General features: G+C 43.0%; 2 protein-coding genes across 2 annotated transcripts; both read right to left on the reverse strand.

Annotated features, from left to right (window-relative positions):
- Positions 1-433: 433 nt before the first annotated feature.
- On the reverse strand, positions 434-1,538 carry LOC310772095 (transmembrane protein 9B-like; the record flags this gene model as incomplete). Its single annotated transcript, XM_083664559.1, has 3 exons — positions 1,192-1,538; positions 718-826; positions 434-568 (listed from the first exon to the last, which is right to left on the reverse strand). Coding segments are annotated over exons 2-3 (219 nt in total), but the record flags the coding sequence as incomplete, so codon positions are not given.
- Positions 1,539-2,809: 1,271 nt separating this feature from the next.
- Positions 2,810-18,999, reverse strand: LOC310772096 (signal peptide, CUB and EGF-like domain-containing protein 2; the record flags this gene model as incomplete). Its single annotated transcript, XM_083664560.1, has 9 exons — positions 2,810-4,143; positions 4,841-4,920; positions 5,037-5,189; positions 5,413-5,610; positions 6,901-7,062; positions 7,450-7,617; positions 9,316-9,486; positions 18,173-18,379; positions 18,822-18,999. The coding sequence occupies 9 exons, from the start codon at positions 18,997-18,999 to the stop codon at positions 3,997-3,999; spliced, it is 1,464 nt and encodes a 487-aa protein (XP_083520686.1). The 3' UTR covers positions 2,810-3,996.
- Between the last annotated feature and the right edge of the window lie 143 nt (positions 19,000-19,142).

Below are 19,142 nucleotides of genomic sequence, written 5' to 3' on the forward strand. Positions count from 1 at the left end.
CAAGTGACATCACTCATGACATCACCAAATGACATCACAGTTGCCCAAGTGACAACACTTGTATTCATCATCGTCATTGTCGCCAACGGTGGCATCATCCTTCACAATTGTCCTTCCAACAAATATACAAAAATGTATTCAAATGAAATCTTTCTGATTTGGCTCCTACATGTATATCAAAATCACTGCCAGACTAATATAATGCTTTCTACTTGGTGTGAAAGTAAAGGTGCATATTATTGTTCCCAATTATATTTAGGAAGCTCTGTCTCCCATGTTTCTTTGAGGATGTTGTTTTGGTGGAGGAAGGGTGGAACAGAACAATAAGTCTAGTTCTACAATAAAACAGGACGACACTGTCTGACCACGCTCTTTGACCAATGTAAGCTAACTCAATATGATCACAAAATACATCAACGAGAGTAACACATACCCCGACATCATCATCGTTTTGTATAAGCTGGGAGTGTCCAAACAGACGCCTCTTCAGGATGGGCTCCAGGAGAGTCAGGTAGACCATGTAGAGAAGCAGCAGGCCCAAGATGGACAGGTACATTATGATGGTACCCTAAACATGACAGACGATAACAATTCAACTTGGATCCCTGTGACATGCCAATGATCCAAATACATTAAACTTCTAAATTAAGTAATGTAAGTAATAAGCAATGTGTAACAGATACAATTCCCCACCCTGTGTGAAGGTACTCGACTTACTTTGATGGTCCCTGAGCTTCTCTCTTCATATTTACACTCACAACGTAAACAATAGGCCTCCACATCGTTCCCGTCAACTGGCATGGGTTCAACCACATGAAGACAATTGCTGGAAAACAGGAGGACCGTTGCAGAATTAGCTAATGTATATAGGTTATTTAGAGTTGGAGTTGTATGGCAAATATCACATGTAACAATGTAACTCAGTGATACTAATCTTTACTCTGAAATTAAATGAGACACTTTTTAACTTTTACTAATAAAGTAAATTTTACAACAGTAGGCATTAAGGTTACTTATATTCAAGTGAGATATATGTAATATCAGCAAAGTAACAGTAGCTTGCTTCCAACTACTTGAGTAAGTCATTTTCCACCATTGAATAATGCTAGACTAGCATTATTTAATACTTCCTCTTCCTGAATGATTAAGAAGAGGAAGTCCGACGTGAGTGATGGGAGTGACACAACATACCAGTCTTTCAGGGAAACATTTTGTTTGTAGATTTGCCCCTCGACGTTTCTGTACGGCGGACAGATGCATTTACAGCGGATGTCTTCAGAGTTCTACAGGGGACAGATCACAACACAGAAACTGTCAAACAATCATTGTCAAAATACAAAGCAGACTTTGAGGCCTATACAACGCTTTTAGCAAGGCGCCTGATTCTATTAAAATGGAAATCCGCTAGTCCACCTTCTGATTCCTTATGGATCAGAGATATTCTGTATTTTATTAAACTGGAAATAATGAGGTGTACAATGAGAGGTTCATCAGCCAGATTTAAGAAAACGGGGATAATTCTCTATGGTGGTGGATGGCTTGCAGTTTCCAGAGATCCAGAGGACTGACTTCTGAGTGTTGCCCATCTCTGGCCGGGTTAGGATGCTCTGTGATGCATTGGGTTTCATGTCTGTTGTGCTGTCTCTCCTTTTCTCCTGTGTGGGTGGGGTGTGTACATGATGAATAATGTACTTGTACATTGTCTCTGATGGGTGATCGGACTATGTGAATTGTTCCGTCTTTGTTCTTGTTTTGTTTGTTTGTTATTGTTAACATTTAACACATTTACCTGTCCCACAACAGGCATTGAAGGTCAAATACTGATCTGCTGTAACATGTATGCCCTGAAAGCTCCAATAAACAAAAAGTGTAAAATAAAAAAAAACAAAAAATAAAAAACTGTCAAACACCCTGCTCAAATACCTGCTTCTCATTCTGATGTGAAAACTAAAGGGAAATGTATCTGACTGTGGCTATTTTAGCATGTCAAGATTAACAAACGAAATAATTCCATGCTCAAGGGAGGAGGAACTTTAGCTCTGCCATCATCACCATTAACCTGCCTCGCTAATAATGCTAAGCTAGCTAGCGACATAAATTACTTACCTTGGCGCTGGCGCCCGCTTGTGTTAACAGTAGAAAACACACCAGGGACAAAACCTCGAGAGGGAATATGGGATTCATTTTTGCAGTGTGTTACAGACGGAGTGTCCAGATAACAGTTCCAAAATAACGTGAAAAACAGTAGCTGTCGTTAGCCAGCAGGCTAATGGATAAACAGCTCAGGTTCCGACCAGCTGACTTGTGTCTTCCGGTCGGGAGAGACGGGTCAGTAGTCTCCGCCCACTAGAGGAAGATCATCATGGTTGATCATTAGTCAGAGCCTATGGTCAGAGCACTACCCACAGCATCCAGCAGGTGGCACACACGCACGCATGCACACACACACGCACGCACGCACGCACGCACGCACACACACACACACACACACACACACGCACGCACGCACGCACGCACGCACGCACACACACACACACACACACACACACACACACACACACACACACACACACACACACACACACACACACAGACACACACACACACACACACACACACACACACACACACACACACACACACACACACACACACACACACACACACACACAACTGCAGTCCAGTCACTTTTTCCATCTTGTTTTCTGTATGTGAATGAAATGCAACAATTAATTTGGAGAATTAGTCTACATGAAATTAACCACACAAATAAGTTTACTATCTTTATTTACAGCAATGTTAGATGTACAAAACAATAAAAAAATATACATACATTTATTATCTAAGACAGGCGAATAGAGTAATTATATTTTACAAAACTCATTTCATATTGGATCATTTATTCCTTTTGTGTCGTCCTATCACTCCATATCTCAAATCACATCACTCCAAATGTCCATTTCCTTGAGTGTCTGAAGAGTGAAGAGTTGTCTTTGGTTGCTGGTTCATAATTTGAAAAGTCTTGATGTGTTTCATGAAATCCTAAAAGCCACTATCCAGTGTTTTTTTTTTGGAAGGGTAAAATGTTTTTCAGGGTAGTGGCACTCATTCAATTATCTTGAAACATCCACAGGCTGTCAGGAGATGCGTCAATGCTACATGTGTCAGGGATTTCGTTGCTAATACATTAACATTTCACCTAAAACTTTTTACATCATATACAAAACATTCATAAGAATAATTGCTTCTGTGGCGTCACTACGTACTTTGTAGTGCTCTAACATTCCCAAGAAAAGGTCATATTTGTGCTATATTTGTTTCTTATATTGAGCAGTAGTTCTGTCAACAATTCAACTCTACTGAAACAGTAGCCTATGTTATAACTAGATACACACTATATAATGCTGACATTCAGTATATATCTCAGTTAGCTACCATACTTGTGTCTTGACACCATGGTATTAGCAACATCCTCATAATATTGTGATTTGAATATGTGTTCAGCTATTTCAAATAGATGGATATTATTAATGTGAAAATAAAATAAAAACACTTTCCAAATCTCCCTCAGCTTTACCCAAACACTATAAACGAACATTGTAAAAGAGCAGACTAGCACTTTGGCTTGGAATCCTGAGATGGAGACTTGAAAAACAAACGCGGGTCATTGCGATTCTTGCATTGATTGCTCAATAAAACACATTTGCGAACAAATGGAAGAAACAGGAAGAAACCAAGATGGCCGCCTGAGAAAAAAGCCCCATGTGTGTCAGAACCGGTGATTCTTTGCCTCTCAAAGGTCCAGTTAAAAGTCCACCCGCTTGACTTGGTCTGCTTTCTCTTTAGGGTCAGTTGAACGTATCTTCCACTCTCGTATGGGTCGGTGTGAAAACAGGATAACTACAGAATGCTCCTCAACTGCTCAGTGGATCAAATAGATGCTGTGGCAATCAGAGTTGTTCATTGAATATCCACAAGATGACAGTCGCCTCCATCCTAAGGGCGAAGGAATCTCAGGACCTTGGAGCGCAGGAAGCGGATGAAGGACTTGGGGAACATTTCTCTCGACTCTTGTGCTGTGTAGTTGAAGAAGTTCTGTGGGTGGGCCAGCACGTCAAACAACGCCTTCATGAGTTTCTTGTCCTGATGGGGAAAACACATTGCATGAGTCAGTGTACAGTCAAGGCATTTCATATGTGACTGACAAGTAAAGCCACATGTGAACAGTAATGTGTATTTCTACATGGCTCCAAAAGAGGGCACTATATGCTTACACTATCCAGACACAGGATGCGGTCCAGAGCAGAGCTGACAAATTGGTGACATACTGTCGCATCTATCTATCATCACTGAGTGTGATTTTGTGTTGAGCTAAAATGATACATTTTGCTTTGTACTACTTGAGTACATGCTGATCAAATGTTTTGCATAGCAGGCATAATGCAGGATGACTAGCGCTCCACCCGACTCAATCTTTGTTAAAGGGACAGCTCACCCTAAAATCCAAAATACATTCCCTCTCACCTGCAGTGCTATTTATCCATTTATATCGTTTTGTGTTAGTTGACTGAGTTTTGAAGATATCGGCCGCAGAGTTTCTGCCTTCTCTCCAATACAATGGAACTGGATGGCACTCGGCTTGTGGTGCTCAAAGTGCCAAAGAAATACATTTGATAAACTCAACAGCAATGTCTCTTTCCAGAAATCATGACCCGGTTACTCAAGATAATCCACAGACTTTGTTGTGAGCAGTTTCATGGAGGAAGTATTATAGAAAACCACGGTTCTTCGAAAACAACAGTAGGCTAATTAGTATAGTACAGGTTATAAAAGGATTTACCTTGAGAATTTCCTGATGATTCTCTGAAGCGTATAATCTTCCATCTCTGACTATATCTTCTATTAATTCTTGGTAGTCCTCTGAAACAAACAAAGAACATCAACAGCGCATTAGCGCCACGATTGTATTTTGAACGTGTGCAACACATGAAGGAAGCAACATGATACAAGACACACATCGCCATGTTTCCTCTCACCGTCATAGGTCACATATGGGACCTGGAAGCCTTTCCCACTGTTCCCCTCGTTGGACCTGAACTGCACCCACAGCCTCTTGGAGCGGGAGGTGAACGCAATGGGACGCTCGTACGTCTGACACGTCTCGTAAGTTGTCACAGAGTTGGAGAGAGCTGCGGAATCAGGACATGGGCACAAAGCATCAGCCTACATCATTTAATTGTGTGACGTTTTAATGCTACAGTAGTAACACAGACACAGACACAGACACAGACACAGACACAGACACAGACACACAGACACACACACACACACACACACACACACACACACACACACACACACACACACACACACACACACACACACACACACACACACAGAGCTAGGACTCACAGCTTTTCCTCATGACCAGGTAGTCTCCACACTCGTCCTCGATAGGGAGGAAGATCTCGGGGACGACGATGAGGATCCTGCGTTTGGGCGGAGGGTTGATGGTCCAGGTGCACTCGACGTTAGCCGGGTAATTTCCTGGGTAGTTGGGGGACTCTATGTAGCCGATAAAATCCCCCAGCTCTCCTCCGCACTGTCGGTCTGTGAAGTGGCAGAATGCGTCATATAGTTTATACCTTCTTAGGGATGGTAAAGGATAAGTTCACCCAAAAATGCATATTCAGTCATTAGTATCTACTATTCACCCCCACATGCCGACAGAAGGACAGGTGAAGTTTTTTAGTCCACAAAACAGTCCTGGAGTTTCACAGCAAAAAAACAACAAAACAAACAAAGGTTGCAGCATTCTCCTAAGCAATTGAAGTGAATGGTAAACCACTTTCAAACGTAAAAAAGAAAAAGGCTCCATCCTCCCCATCTGGCATGAGTCAAGTCTCCACAAGCCCTGAGATGCCAAGTGGACTTGAAAAGACATCAGGGTGTAAATGACGTATTTTCAAGTCAACTTGGCATCTCAGGGCTTCTGGAGACTTTGCTCATGCCAGATGGGGAGTATGGAGCTTTTTTCTTCTTCTTCTTCTTCTGCTGCTGCTGCTGCTGCTGCTGTTGTTGTTGTTGTTGTTGTTGTTGTTGTTGTTGTTGTTGTTGTTGTTGTTGTTGTTGTTGTTGTTGTTGTTGTTGTTGTTGTTGTTTTTTACATTTGAAAGTTGGTCATCATTCACTTCAGAGAATGCTGCAACAATGTTTTGCCCTGAAACTCCAGGACTTTTTTGTGGACTAAAAAACGTCACCCATCCATCAGCATGGGAGTGAGGAGATAATGACTGAATTTTCATTTCTGGGTGAACTTTATTAATGAATTCTCTAGGACAGAATCCCAGAGTGTTGCACAGAGCAACACTTTGATCACAACACAAGTGTTGTGATCAAAGTGTTGTCGTCATATTATATCATATCATATCATATCATATCATTCATATTATATCATATCATATCATACATGAATGCCAAGGGTGGAAATAACTACTCAGATTTATTCACATTAATTGTAATTGAGTAGCTTTTTTTGTGTACTTTTTTTATGACCAGTAATTTTACTTTTACTCAAATGCTACATTTTAAACCACATCCAGTTGGCAAAGAAGAAGAATCAGGCTTTACTTTGTGCACTTTATTTTGTAACTTCAAAAGTGTCCAATTAAAACAATCTAGTTTGAACTCTGACCTCTCATCCTTTTGGAATTGCATGGAAAACATCACATCTAACTGTTCTCTAAAAGAGTACGTCAGTAGCCTTTACCATTTGATTTGAGTTACTTGTACTTTTACTTGAGTACATTTTTACACCTCTATTTTACTTCTACTTAAGTAAAAGTATCAACAAAGGAACATTACTCCTATGAAACATTACTATGTACAAAACATACATACTTTTGCACTGCATGATGTTGGTGGAGCCGTCAAAGTCGGTGGTGGTGTTTCCAGGGCAGGAGCTGCAGTAGTTCTGGCCAAACTCCACCTGATAAGTGCCCGTGGGACAGCGGATGCAGCGGTGCGTACTGGTGTTGTAGAAATGACCAGGAGAGCACTGGACTGTAGGAGCCAGAGGCCGGGATAGAGAGGAGTGAGTGTAGCAGAAATGCACAAACACTAAAACAGCTGCAGAGGGCAGCAGAGTTCATTTTGACACTCAACACAAATTCAAGCGCAACATTCAAAATGCAGGATTGCAGAAGCAGAGTAGGGTGGGTTGGCCCTGCCATCCTGCCTTTCGCATTATGTGGTCGCAGCTATTGTGAATTTGTGCTTGTTCATTTTATTCAATGGCTTTTGAAAGGTTTTCATGAACCCGAGGGTCACATAACCTTCCCAACCCATGCAATCCTTCCATTTAAGTTAAAACACGGACAGACAAAATCCGGCGTTCACCTAAACGACAACAATGAAAAAGGTGGCTGACTGCCACTGCCTCTGCCTCACCTTTGGTCTCACACTCCTGGAAGGAAACGGCTCCGCTGTGCTTTGTGACCAGGTTCCCTCCGCAAGCGAAGCAGGAGGTGCGTCCCACTTCGGACTGGTAGGTCCCCAGCGGACAGGACACGCAGGGGAGGAAGCCATCATGAGAGTACTGACCTGGGAAACACTGACCTGGGCACACAGACACATTTGGCCTAGTTAGAGCTTCAACTGACTCGCTGCAGTGTACATCAGAGGACATTTCATGACAGGTGGCTCGAAGAAAAATTAAAACGGAATTATTATGACGTTTTTCACCCGTTTTCTCTCCCCGGAGTATTTTAGGGAGATGAACCACTTAACAACTTGAAGTCATTTTTCATTTCATGTGGCCGTGGTGACACGCCAGTTCTCAGCCAATAAGAGGAAACACACTCCCATACTATTAAGATAAGAGCATTATAGCAAACCCAAATGTTAATGGAGTGACGTCATGTCTTATCTCTGCCTGAACCACCTCTGACATATCTCCTGAGTGACTTACACAAAACTGGTTGCCACTGGGAGTCTGCTGATAGCTCCTCTTGTTTAGTCTGTCACTGAGCAAAGCAGGAGATGAGATCCGCAAAGTGACTTGCGATAACGGCAATGAAGGAGACCAAAACATGGTGGTTCATTTTCCTTTCATTCAGGACCGGGAGGGGCCCGAAGACGCCTTTTGAATTCAAATACATCTTGAACATCTAAGCCCAGGCTTCTTTGGCTTTACACAAAGCAGAACATCTGCCGGTGAGATCTTTATCGCGGCACCATCGCTAATCCTGTGCAGTTCAACTTCATAACAGGATGAGATTCTAAAAGGCTCGTTTAAAGATTACTTATTTAAAATATCAAACCATCAAGGAGAACCTTTCTATGATCACTCATGGATCTCTATGTATATCCTTGCTCTGTGATTATGGAGGGACCTGTTGAATAGATGTGACACGCACCCACTGGAGGATGGAAACATATATGCCATTATAACTACTTTTTCTCAGATTTGTACTTCCCACCTGATGGTGGTCGATATATAGGAGTGGCCGGGAGAGAGAAAACCTGAAATAATGACCTCCTGAGAGATGTGAGAAGACGATATTGACAAATTTCAAAATGTGGATTTTCTCCCCAATTGTACTTGGCTAATTCCCTGTTAGGGTGTTCCAGTCGTTGCTCCACCTCCGCCCCCTCTGCCGATCTGGGGAGAGTCGTAGACTAGCACATGCCTCCTCTGATACATGTGCAGTCACCAGCCACTTCGTTTCACCTGACAGCGAAGAGTTTCTCTGCGAGGACGTAGAGCGTGGGAGGATCACGCTATTCCCCCCAGACCCCTGGATGCCCTTACAATCCCTTATATGTGTGTTTTTGAATACGCTATTTGGATTTGGACAAACGCCTACAGCGATTCCCAACCTGTGGGCCGAATTGGGCGGGCATTTTATTTAATTTTTTATTTTATTTTATTTTTACATTAAACACAATTAAAAACTCCTCACTGTGGGACAGCTCCTTGAAAACTGTAAGACTGAAAATGCTGTTGTGTTAGTGACTGTCGGGAAAAAAAGTGCTCTGAGAATGCATTATTTGGCTTCTGTATTTTTTATGGGGTCGGAGGTGGGCCGCGAAAAGTTTTGAGATTTCCAAGTCGGCGCCGAGTTGGAAAAAGTTGGCAACCGCTGCCCTACAGCATTGCGGTTTCTACCTGCGCATAACTCGGCCTTTACATGGTCTGTTACAGGGTCTGTTATGGCCTCATCACCTCATCTCCTTCTCTGCGCCATCTTTCCTGTCACCTATCTACATCTACAATTTCTAATGACACTTGCCTGTAGTTGATCAAAGTCTTACCTCCACACTCTGAGATGTTTCGAGCCCCAACCACGTTGGAGCTTGCTCTCCCTTCAGGCATGGGACAGACCTCACAGGACATCTGCCCCTCCTCATCCTGATACGTTCCCACTGGGCACAGGACGCACCTCCCCTGGTCCCCGTCGTAGTACGTCCCGACGCTGCAGCTCACTAACAGAGGGGGGCAGAATGACGCCGACTTACATCAAGAGTTGCCAAAATGATTCATAATATGAACTCAGTAAGACTCTCACAAACAGGTGCATCTGGCTGCTGTACACAAAGCAAAACTGGGCAGGCTGTATTGTGACACCGCCATCTTGGTGTTATGCTCCCTGATCATGTTCACAATTTCACAATTTCAAAGTTTGATTATGGCACCCCTTAGAATTCCCCAAACATGCATCTGTTTAGCCAAAGTCAGTTGTTCCTCTTCCTCATCCTCATCTCTCTGAAGGCTGATAGTTATGTTTTAGGATTGCAGTGGCTTAGAAAAAAATAATGTACCCTACATAGTTAAATGCACCTATTCTCTTCACAAGAATATTGTATTACAGTATGTGCATCAAACTGAGAGACATTTAATCAAGGCAAGCCAGTGCAATAAAGACACAAAAACATCAACCTAATGTTGTGTCTGCACACGTCATTTACATTCATTTAGCAGACAAATCAATTTAAAGTAGTGGTGGCAACCGACTACAAAAAGCGGGACAGGTGAGATAGACAATGTGAAAGGCAGACATGAATGAACAACTTCAGCAGAGTGCCCTCTGGCTACACATAATGAAACAGCCCTAACCACATGGCACATCTACACACTATGATGGATGTGCCAGTTCAGTTGCATGACAAGAGCTATAAAGCAGAACATTTATCCAGCCCCAAAATCTTCAATCACAAAAGTAAGCCAGACTTCACCAGCTGCCTCCCGAGAGTGTTCAAACAGAGCCGTGTAGGACAGGCTCCAAAGAGACAATTACTCACCTGATGATGTACAGGGAGAAACGATGATGGGACATAAGGCTGCGTGATTAATTCAATCAAAATTATAAATATAAATTATAAATTTATATTTAAATTATATTATAAATTATAATAATTTATAATATATGTGAAAATATGTGATTTGACCTTGTTTAAATGCCTAAATACCACAGTGTCTGGAGTTTTGTAAACAGGCTATATAGCCTTAACGATTTCAGTTATTATGATACTAGAACATTTTTTTTATGATCTATCAAAGTTTGGCCAAAGCATCTTAAGAATGTTTATCTCTAGTTATTATCCATCAGATGTAGTCAGTCAGCCTTTAAATGTCAATGAGAGAACTAGTCATAAACAAGAAACACATGATGCTGCTTACTGATGCATTATATAGCATTCATAAAGTATTATAATGAATCATTACAGTCGTACTGTGAATGTTGATGACTACCGCAACCTCTGACAGACAGCTAGTCATAAACATTCACAAGACTCATATTTATAATGCTTTAGGGTAATGCTGCTTATATATAATGTAACAGCAATCATGATGTCTTCTTAAACGTATGGTCATAAGAATTTATGAATGCATTATATTTATAATTCCTCGTGAGATATATGGTAGTCATTGAAAGTGTTACTTCCAATTGCAACATTTATCCCATTAATCAGAGTTTGCATTTTGATTTTAATCCACATTAGGTTGTTGACCTGACTGCAATGCGACTGATGCAGGCAGCATCGTTATGATGCCAGGAAAAGATCCAAAAACCACCCCCCATAAAACCAGAAGTATTATTGTTATTATTATTATCATTATCATTATCATTATCATTATCATTATCATTATCATTATTGTTGTTATTATTATTATTAATTAGAGCAGTTAAACGATCTTTTGGCTAGTGGGCTGATGATCACTGGGTGGGTTGATCACGGCATGGACCAGACGGGGGGCCCCGAATCAAAACCTGCTTCAGGCCCCCAAAAGTCTGCATGGCCCTGGCCTGTACACACAAACACACACTTATAGAGAAAAGGTGTGCACACTCTTGTTCGCATTATCGCGCACACACACGGACGTGCATACACACACGCGCACACGTACGCACACACACGCACACACACAGAGGCCCAGTGTTAAGCTGTTAAAACGCCTTTCAAAGTCAACCTGATGCAGCTATGCAAAAAATCCAGACAAATAAAGAGCGCCGAGCTTCTCCACAGCTGTCTTTGTGGCCCACATCAGACACGTCCGAATACTGCATGAAGCATGGCTGTGCATCAGGGAAGATATCGAATACTATCATAAGCACCCTCACCCTCTTAATTAGAGACAGACCGATATATCGGTCCACCGATATTATCGGCCGATATGTTGGCCGATATTTTTTTATTTTGTATTTTTTATGTTAGACAGCATGTGTATATTTGATATTTCTTCTGAACTTAAGTTATATTTTATATTTATTCTATTTGTGTTTTTGTATTTCTAGTTATTTATAATTAGTAAATTCCCAATTAAGTTTACTGTTTCATTGCGTTGATGTCATTTTGGACAATAAAGTTGATTGATAAGCTGTAAAATATCCTCCCTACATTATCTCCAGTCATGTCAAGTCATATCTTTGTCAAGTGTTTGATATTTGAGGGATCATTGCAAAAACATTGTGAAATATAATGTGTATATATAATATAAGAATATCGGCCGATATATCGCTATTGGAATTTTTTTATTCCCCAATATCGGTATCGGCATCAGCCTCAAGAATCCAGTATCGGTCGGGCTCTACTCTTAATACTATCATAAGCACCCTCATCTTCACCTCGCCGCAAATCAAAGGCAGCGTTTGCCTCTCATCTCACAAGACGGCATCAGCTTGATTAAAGGGATGAGCACCATTTTTGCTTTGGTTCCTACCATCCAGAGTGATGCCTGTAATTAATTTGGGAATGATTGTGTCTGTCTGTCTGAGGCCGTTAAAGACTTGAAAACTGTAGCTGAACTCACAACAGAATAAATCAATGTAGACCCTCAGGCTGTGTTAGTCCAAAATGTGCCTCAGTAGCAGTAGCCTTTAAGATCTGCCTCTCTCGGTAGAGAACCGACCATTTCTAAAAGCTCGACACACAAAAGCTTTAGCGTAGAGACCCCATTATACGTGGCTCAGCAAATTGTTAGATTTTCCTTCAAAGAAAGAAAATGTAATTCTCTCAAGAGCAGTTCATTTTTTGCAGCCTATTGTTGATCCTGAAAGACCATGAGGAGCCATCACTGCATTGTCCTCTAACAGCTTTTATTTGACAGAGGGAAGGAGCGAGAGAAGAGAGAGAGAGTGAGAGAGAGAGAAAAAACCTTGAAGCCTTTCAAATGCAAAGAAACGCTTCTATAGAGTCCTCTTTAAAAGACCTTTCACCCCTATTCAAGTGCCCAGTCTTTGCCTACTTGATGACATAGGAAAACACTATAGGAAAACACTACGCTATCACAGTGCTAAGGAGCTGAACCCAATAAAAGGGGTCAGCTTTCTTGAATCCCCCCATTCTGCTTCGGCCCCAATCGCTTCTTGCGCCCATCAAGCGGGGGCCCAAACAGCTGATGCTAATTGATTCCCATGGTGTGGCTGAAGTCAATTCTCTTTAGCACTTTAGTGGCTGGGGGTCATGCAAAGTGGCCCCTGGCTGGGGGGCTGGGGGGGCCGCAGCAGCACTCAAACTGCCAGCTTGAATCAACAGCACTTCCTAAACATCTCCAACGTTCAAACAAACACGCAAACAAGTCGACTACTACAACCATCAAGTGGATGAGTACGAGCCAAACGAGCTCAAATCACAGCATCCTTGGATCATCGCAGTTGATGATGTGTTGATGAAACAAAAGATTCACGTTCTGATGCAGAAACATGCTGAAGTATTTGTGTTTTATTACAGATGAACAGAAATAAGGATAAAGTGAAAAGATATATGCCTTAGTTAATTAAATTAATTACCTTAATTAATCAATTAGCCATGAGCGAAGTGTTTAAACAGAGATGATACCTTGGAATAGTATACTAGCTGATGCAACCTCTATCAGTAACACATCAGAGACATAGGCCCAGTTTAGACGGCAACACTCCCTGCATAAAACGGCAAACTTAATGCCTTGCTTTTACATGCTCTCATTGCCCAAAAACTAGAGCTGCAACGATTAATCGATTAGTCGATCGACAGAAAATTAATCGACAACTATTTTGATAATCGCTTTGAGTAACTTTTTAAGAAAAAAGTCTCTGATTTCAGCTTCTTAAAAGTGAATATTTTCTGGTTTCTTTACTCCTCTATGACAGTAAACTGATATTATCTTTGAGTTGTGGACAAAACAAGACATTTTTTGGGAAACACTTTTCATCATTTTCTGACATTTTATAGACCAAACAACTAATCGATTAATCGAGAAAATAATCGACAGAATAATCTACTATGAAAATAATCGCTAGTTGCAGCCCTACTTAAAACGCAAAAAAAAAACAGGTCCAGAGAGAAAATGCTTTAAATAATATACAGAGTTAGAGTAAAGGTGCAGCTTCTCTCCCGCTGCGGCAGAGGCGAGGTTGTTGTGGCGGGATAGCCTCAGCAGATAGCCTCGGTCTGCTCTCCTCTGGCAGTGAGAACAAGCCCCAGTGAGCTTTTCAATGGAGTGGGCAAAGTGAAAGGAGTGAAGTGCACTCGGAGCTGAGCCAGAGCGGGACGGGAGGCGCTGGCCTGGGGGAGGAGGGGAAAATAGAGCTCCTTTTTAAAGAGCTGGAGGTTTAAAGAATGCCTTTCAGCCCCCCTCCCTCCCAAATGACATGTCTGCACCCCTGCCATGGCCACTAGAGCGCTTAATGTTGACCTGAAAGCACAGCGGGGGGAATAGACTTAAGACCCGTGTTATTAAAACATAAAAATAACTAACAGGAGCAGTTTGGGTTTATGCCATGTCAGCTCAGCACAAGCAATTACATTACATTTTATGTCATTTAGAGGCAAAAAAGTGACCAAAGAAAATACAGCTGGAGGGAGATAAAGCAAGTGGTTGATGCATGATTTGACATTTTCTTTCAATGTCCCCATGAATACAATTTTGGGAAGATATTTGGACTTTTTTTGTTCAAAGTTCAAAGACCTAGAATGGATCAACTCTTTCCTCCCCTCATCAGCCCTATTTTACAGATGATGGGTTTAGGTCTACATGAGATGTGCTGGTGGTATAGATGTGTGTTTATCCAACAAAACACAAGTCATTTGATTGTTTAAACATCTCAACAGAGAAAGGCAACATTTTCGTACCATCTCGCTGATATTAAGACAACGTGCAGCAGGCAGTGAACTCACTGTGAGGCCAGAGACTAGGGGCACACGCTCATCTCAGCCAGAGAAAACACGTGCCAGCCTTCAGCTCACTAGAGAAAACACATGCCAGCCTTCAGCTCACTAGAGAAAACACATGCCAGCCTTCAGCTCACTAGAGAAAACACATGCCAGTCTTCAGCTCACTAGAGAAAACACATGCCAGTCTTCAGCTCACTAGAGAAAACACATGCCAGTCTTCAGCTCACTAGAGAAAACACATGCCAGTCTTCAGCTCACTAGAGAAAACACATGCCAGCCTTCAGCTCACTAGAGAAAACACATGCCAGTCTTCAGCTCACTAGAGAAAACACATGCCAGCCTTCAGCTCACTAGAGAAAACACATGCCAGCCTTCAGCTCACTAGAGAAAACACATGCCAGTCTTCAGCTCACTAGAGAAAACACATGCCAGCCTTCAGCTCACTAGAGAAAACACATGCCAGCCTTCAGCTCACTAGAGAAAACATGTGCCAGCCTTCAGCTCACTAGAGAAAACATGTGCCCGCCTTCAGCTCACTAGAGAAAACACGTGCCAGCCTTCAGCTCACTAGAGAAAACATGTGCCAGCCTTCAGCTCACTAGAGAAAACACATACCAGCCTTCAGCTCACTAGAGAAAACATGTGCCAGCCTTCAGCTCACTAGAGAAAACATGTGCCCGCCTTCAGCTCACTAGAGAAAACACGTGCCAGCCTTCAGCTCACTAGAGAAAACATGTGCCAGCCTTCAGCTCACTAGAGAAAACACATACCAGCCTTCAGCTCACTAGAGAAAACATGTGCCAGCCTTCAGCTCACTAGAGAAAACACGTGCCAGCCTTCAGCTCACTAGAGAAAACATGTGCCAGCCTTCAGCTCACTAGAGAAAACACGTGCCAGCCTTCAGCTCACTAGAGAAAACACATGCCAGTCTTCAGCTCACTAGAGAAAACACATGCCAGCCTTCAGCTCACTAGAGAAAACATGTGCCAGCCTTCAGCTCACTAGAGAAAACACATACCAGCCTTCAGCTCACTAGAGAAAACACATGCCAGCCTTCAGCTCACTAGAGAAAACACGTGCCAGCCTTCAGCTCACTAGAGAAAACACATGCCAGCCTTCAGCTCACTAGAGAAAACACGTGCCAGCCTTCAGGTCACTAGAGAAAACATGTGCCAGCCTTCAGCTCACTAGAGAAAACACATGCCAGCCTTCAGCTCACTAGAGAAAACACATGCCAGCCTTCAGCTCACTAGAGAAAACACATGCCAGCCTTCAGCTCACTAGAGAAAATGCCAGCCTTCAGCTCACTAGAGAAAACACGTGCCAGCCTTCAGCTCACTAGAGAAAACACATACCAGCCTTCAGCTCACTAGAGAAAACACATGCCAGCCTTCAGCTCACTAGAGAAAACACATGCCAGCCTTCAGCTCACTAGAGAAAACACATGCCAGCCTTCAGCTCACTAGAGAAAACACATGCCAGTCTTCAGCTCACTAGAGAAAACATGTGCCAGCCTTCAGCTCACTAGAGAAAACACATGCCAGCCTTCAGCTCACTAGAGAAAACACGTGCCAGCCTTCAGCTCACTAGAGAAAACACATGCCAGCCTTCAGCTCACTAGAGAAAACACATGCCAGCCTTCAGCTCACTAGAGAAAACACATGCCAGTCTTCAGCTCACTAGAGAAAACACATGCCAGCCTTCAGCTCACTAGAGAAAACACATGCCAGCCTTCAGCTCACTAGAGAAAACACATGCCAGTCTTCAGCTCACTATAGAAAACACGTGCCAGCCTTCAGCTCACTAGAGAAAACACATGCCAGCCTTCAGCTCACTAGAGAAAACACATGCCAGCCTTCAGCTCACTATAGAAAACATGTGCCAGTCTTCAGCTCACTAGAGAAAACACATGCCAGCCTTCAGCTCACTAGAGAAAACACATGCCAGCCTTCAGCTCACTAGAGAAAACACATGCCAGCCTTCAGCTCACTACAGAAAACACATGCCAGCCTTCAGCTCACTAGAGAAAACACATGCCAGCCTTCAGCTCACTACAGAAAACACATGCCAGCCTTCAGCTCACTAGCGCTCACAGCGTTATACCTAATGAACATTTTCTCCATTATGGCTTGTATATAAAACCAACAGCTACCACGAGACCTGCCATCACCCCTCGTGTTACACTCTTATCCTAGGGAGATGCTGGAAGATCTCATGGCTTGGAGGACCAACAACAGTCTCTCTGTTCTTCCCTGCGAGCTCATTACAGCATGTCTGCAAACCAAATATGGCACTCATCTGGCCAACACCTGCTCCAAATCCAATCATTAAACCAACTTGTCTAAATATATCTCACTGGCATGGACTATTTCAATGCTTAAAGACATGAGTATGAGGCTACCCTGTGTGTAGCAATGAGAGAGAGAGCTGCTGCTGACCTTATGTTGGGTGGAACAGAAGCGGTTGGAGCAGCGCTCTCACAATAAGTAGCTCTGCATGAGAGTAGAGCCATATGAAATCCGTTTTATTTTTTCCAAATTCCGTTTTATTTTTTCCCAATTTTTTTTTTTTTCCATTTTAATTTTAATTTAGGGGTTAGGCGCGATGCTTTTTCTTTTTTGATGACTTGGCTCTCTCAGACAGCCTCTTCGACATGTTTGTCAATGTGAAAACTAAGTTGTGAGGTGTAGTAAGGGTCCCACACAAGACCGACCCCCCTCTCAAAACACCCCAATCGAAAACTGAATAATTTCTCTAGGCCCATTTTACAATTATGAAATCATTTAGGTTACAACGATAATTACATCTACTTCTTATTTTGATAATTAGGCCTACTTTTATCAATTTCAGCCAAATTATGAAAAATTTTGCAATATTGCATGTCTTACAGTTGATTCAATTTTTATTACCAAATTCCATGATTCCGTCCATGTTTTCCATTTTGCGGAAATCATATGGCCCTACATGAGAGATGAAACACACTGATATTTACAATGTCAGTGCTGCCTGGCTGAATGGTGAATGTCCTGACCTCTACCCAGCTTTGTACCAGGATTGGGGTCAATTCATGAATGAACTCGATTCCAATTCAAAATTTAATTCAATGACATTCTGTTCAATTCCATGTTGTTTTCGTTTGTTTGTTTGTTTGTTTTGTTCTTACCACATACCTAAGATTGCATGTAGTGTTATATATCAACACTGAATATCATAAACTGTTGAATGTACTTTTCAGATGGTATTTGATGCATAAACATGTACCGGTAATTGTAATGCATACGTGATTGAAAGTAATTGCAAAACTGTCGTTCATTTGATTCATAACATTTGATTTATAATGTTTAGCAAGTGGAGACAACCGCTCTTAGAAGTGAATTGTTTCTTTAGAGCCGGGTGCAATTCCAAACTCCAACTCCAGGAGTTGAATTGGAATTCACCATGCAGTCTCAATTCAATTCATGAGTGGCGCCAACTCGGGTTTGTACTGTACTCCAAATCCAAAAAACTGCCTGCTCACCACACTTGCGGCCCAGCAGCACCTGTCCCGCCACACAGTGCCCCGGCAGCTGGAGCGGCTGGCCCCGCCCCCTGGCCAGCTCGTAGTCGGACCCGGCGAAGTGCAGGTGGAACTGTTGGCGGTGGATGGACTTCCGCAGCGTCCGGATGGTCTTCCTGAGTCTCTTCTCCGAGCGCCGACGCACACAGCTCAGGTCACAGCTCTCTGCTGAGAGAAGCACTCCGTACCACAACTGTCTCCAGAGCACAGTGTCACACGATCGCACACTCACACCTAGTACCTGTGTCACATGATCGCACATTCACACCTAGACGCACACATGCTTTACCTCCCCACTCACGTATACAAACAGTAGATCAAGGCAGGGGAAGAATCATCTTCTCACCATTCAAAGAGAGGGGGAAAAACACCTTGACCCTGCGCCCCGACCCAGAGCCCACCACCACAGCCGAGTCAAAACAGGAGATACTTTAACAGTTTGGTTTGTTTAGTGATGAGCAGAGAGAGAGAGAGAGAACGTGAAGCATAGGTGACACCCAAGGGTGCTGAGGTGACAAGCAGCGCAGACAGAGAGACAGTCAGACAGACATACAGGCAGGCAGGCAGGCAGACAGACAGGCAGACAGGCAGGCAGCGGAGAGAGACCAACCTGTTACCTCCTCTAGGTTCACATCCAGCTCAAACTCAGCTGTGATAGAGGAGCCGTCCTCCTCGCCCGCTCTCCTGCCGTGGCGGCTACGCGCGCGCCGGCCGGACGAGGTGCAGCGCAGGCTCACGTAGCTGAACTGCACGTTTTCAGTGAAGAAGAACCTGCTATCTGTGGACATGGGAGACAACCCCCCCCCCCCCCCCCCCCCCCCACACACACACACACACACACACACACACACACACGTACACAATCGTTAAAAGTAAATCACAGGTGCTCATACAGGAAAGAAACAAGTTATGGCACAAGAATTGCACTGCA

The sequence above is a fragment of the Poromitra crassiceps genome (genome assembly GCF_964638095.1).
Source record: "Poromitra crassiceps genome assembly, contig: HAP1_SCAFFOLD_1952, whole genome shotgun sequence".
NCBI lineage: Eukaryota > Metazoa > Chordata > Actinopteri > Beryciformes > Melamphaidae > Poromitra > Poromitra crassiceps.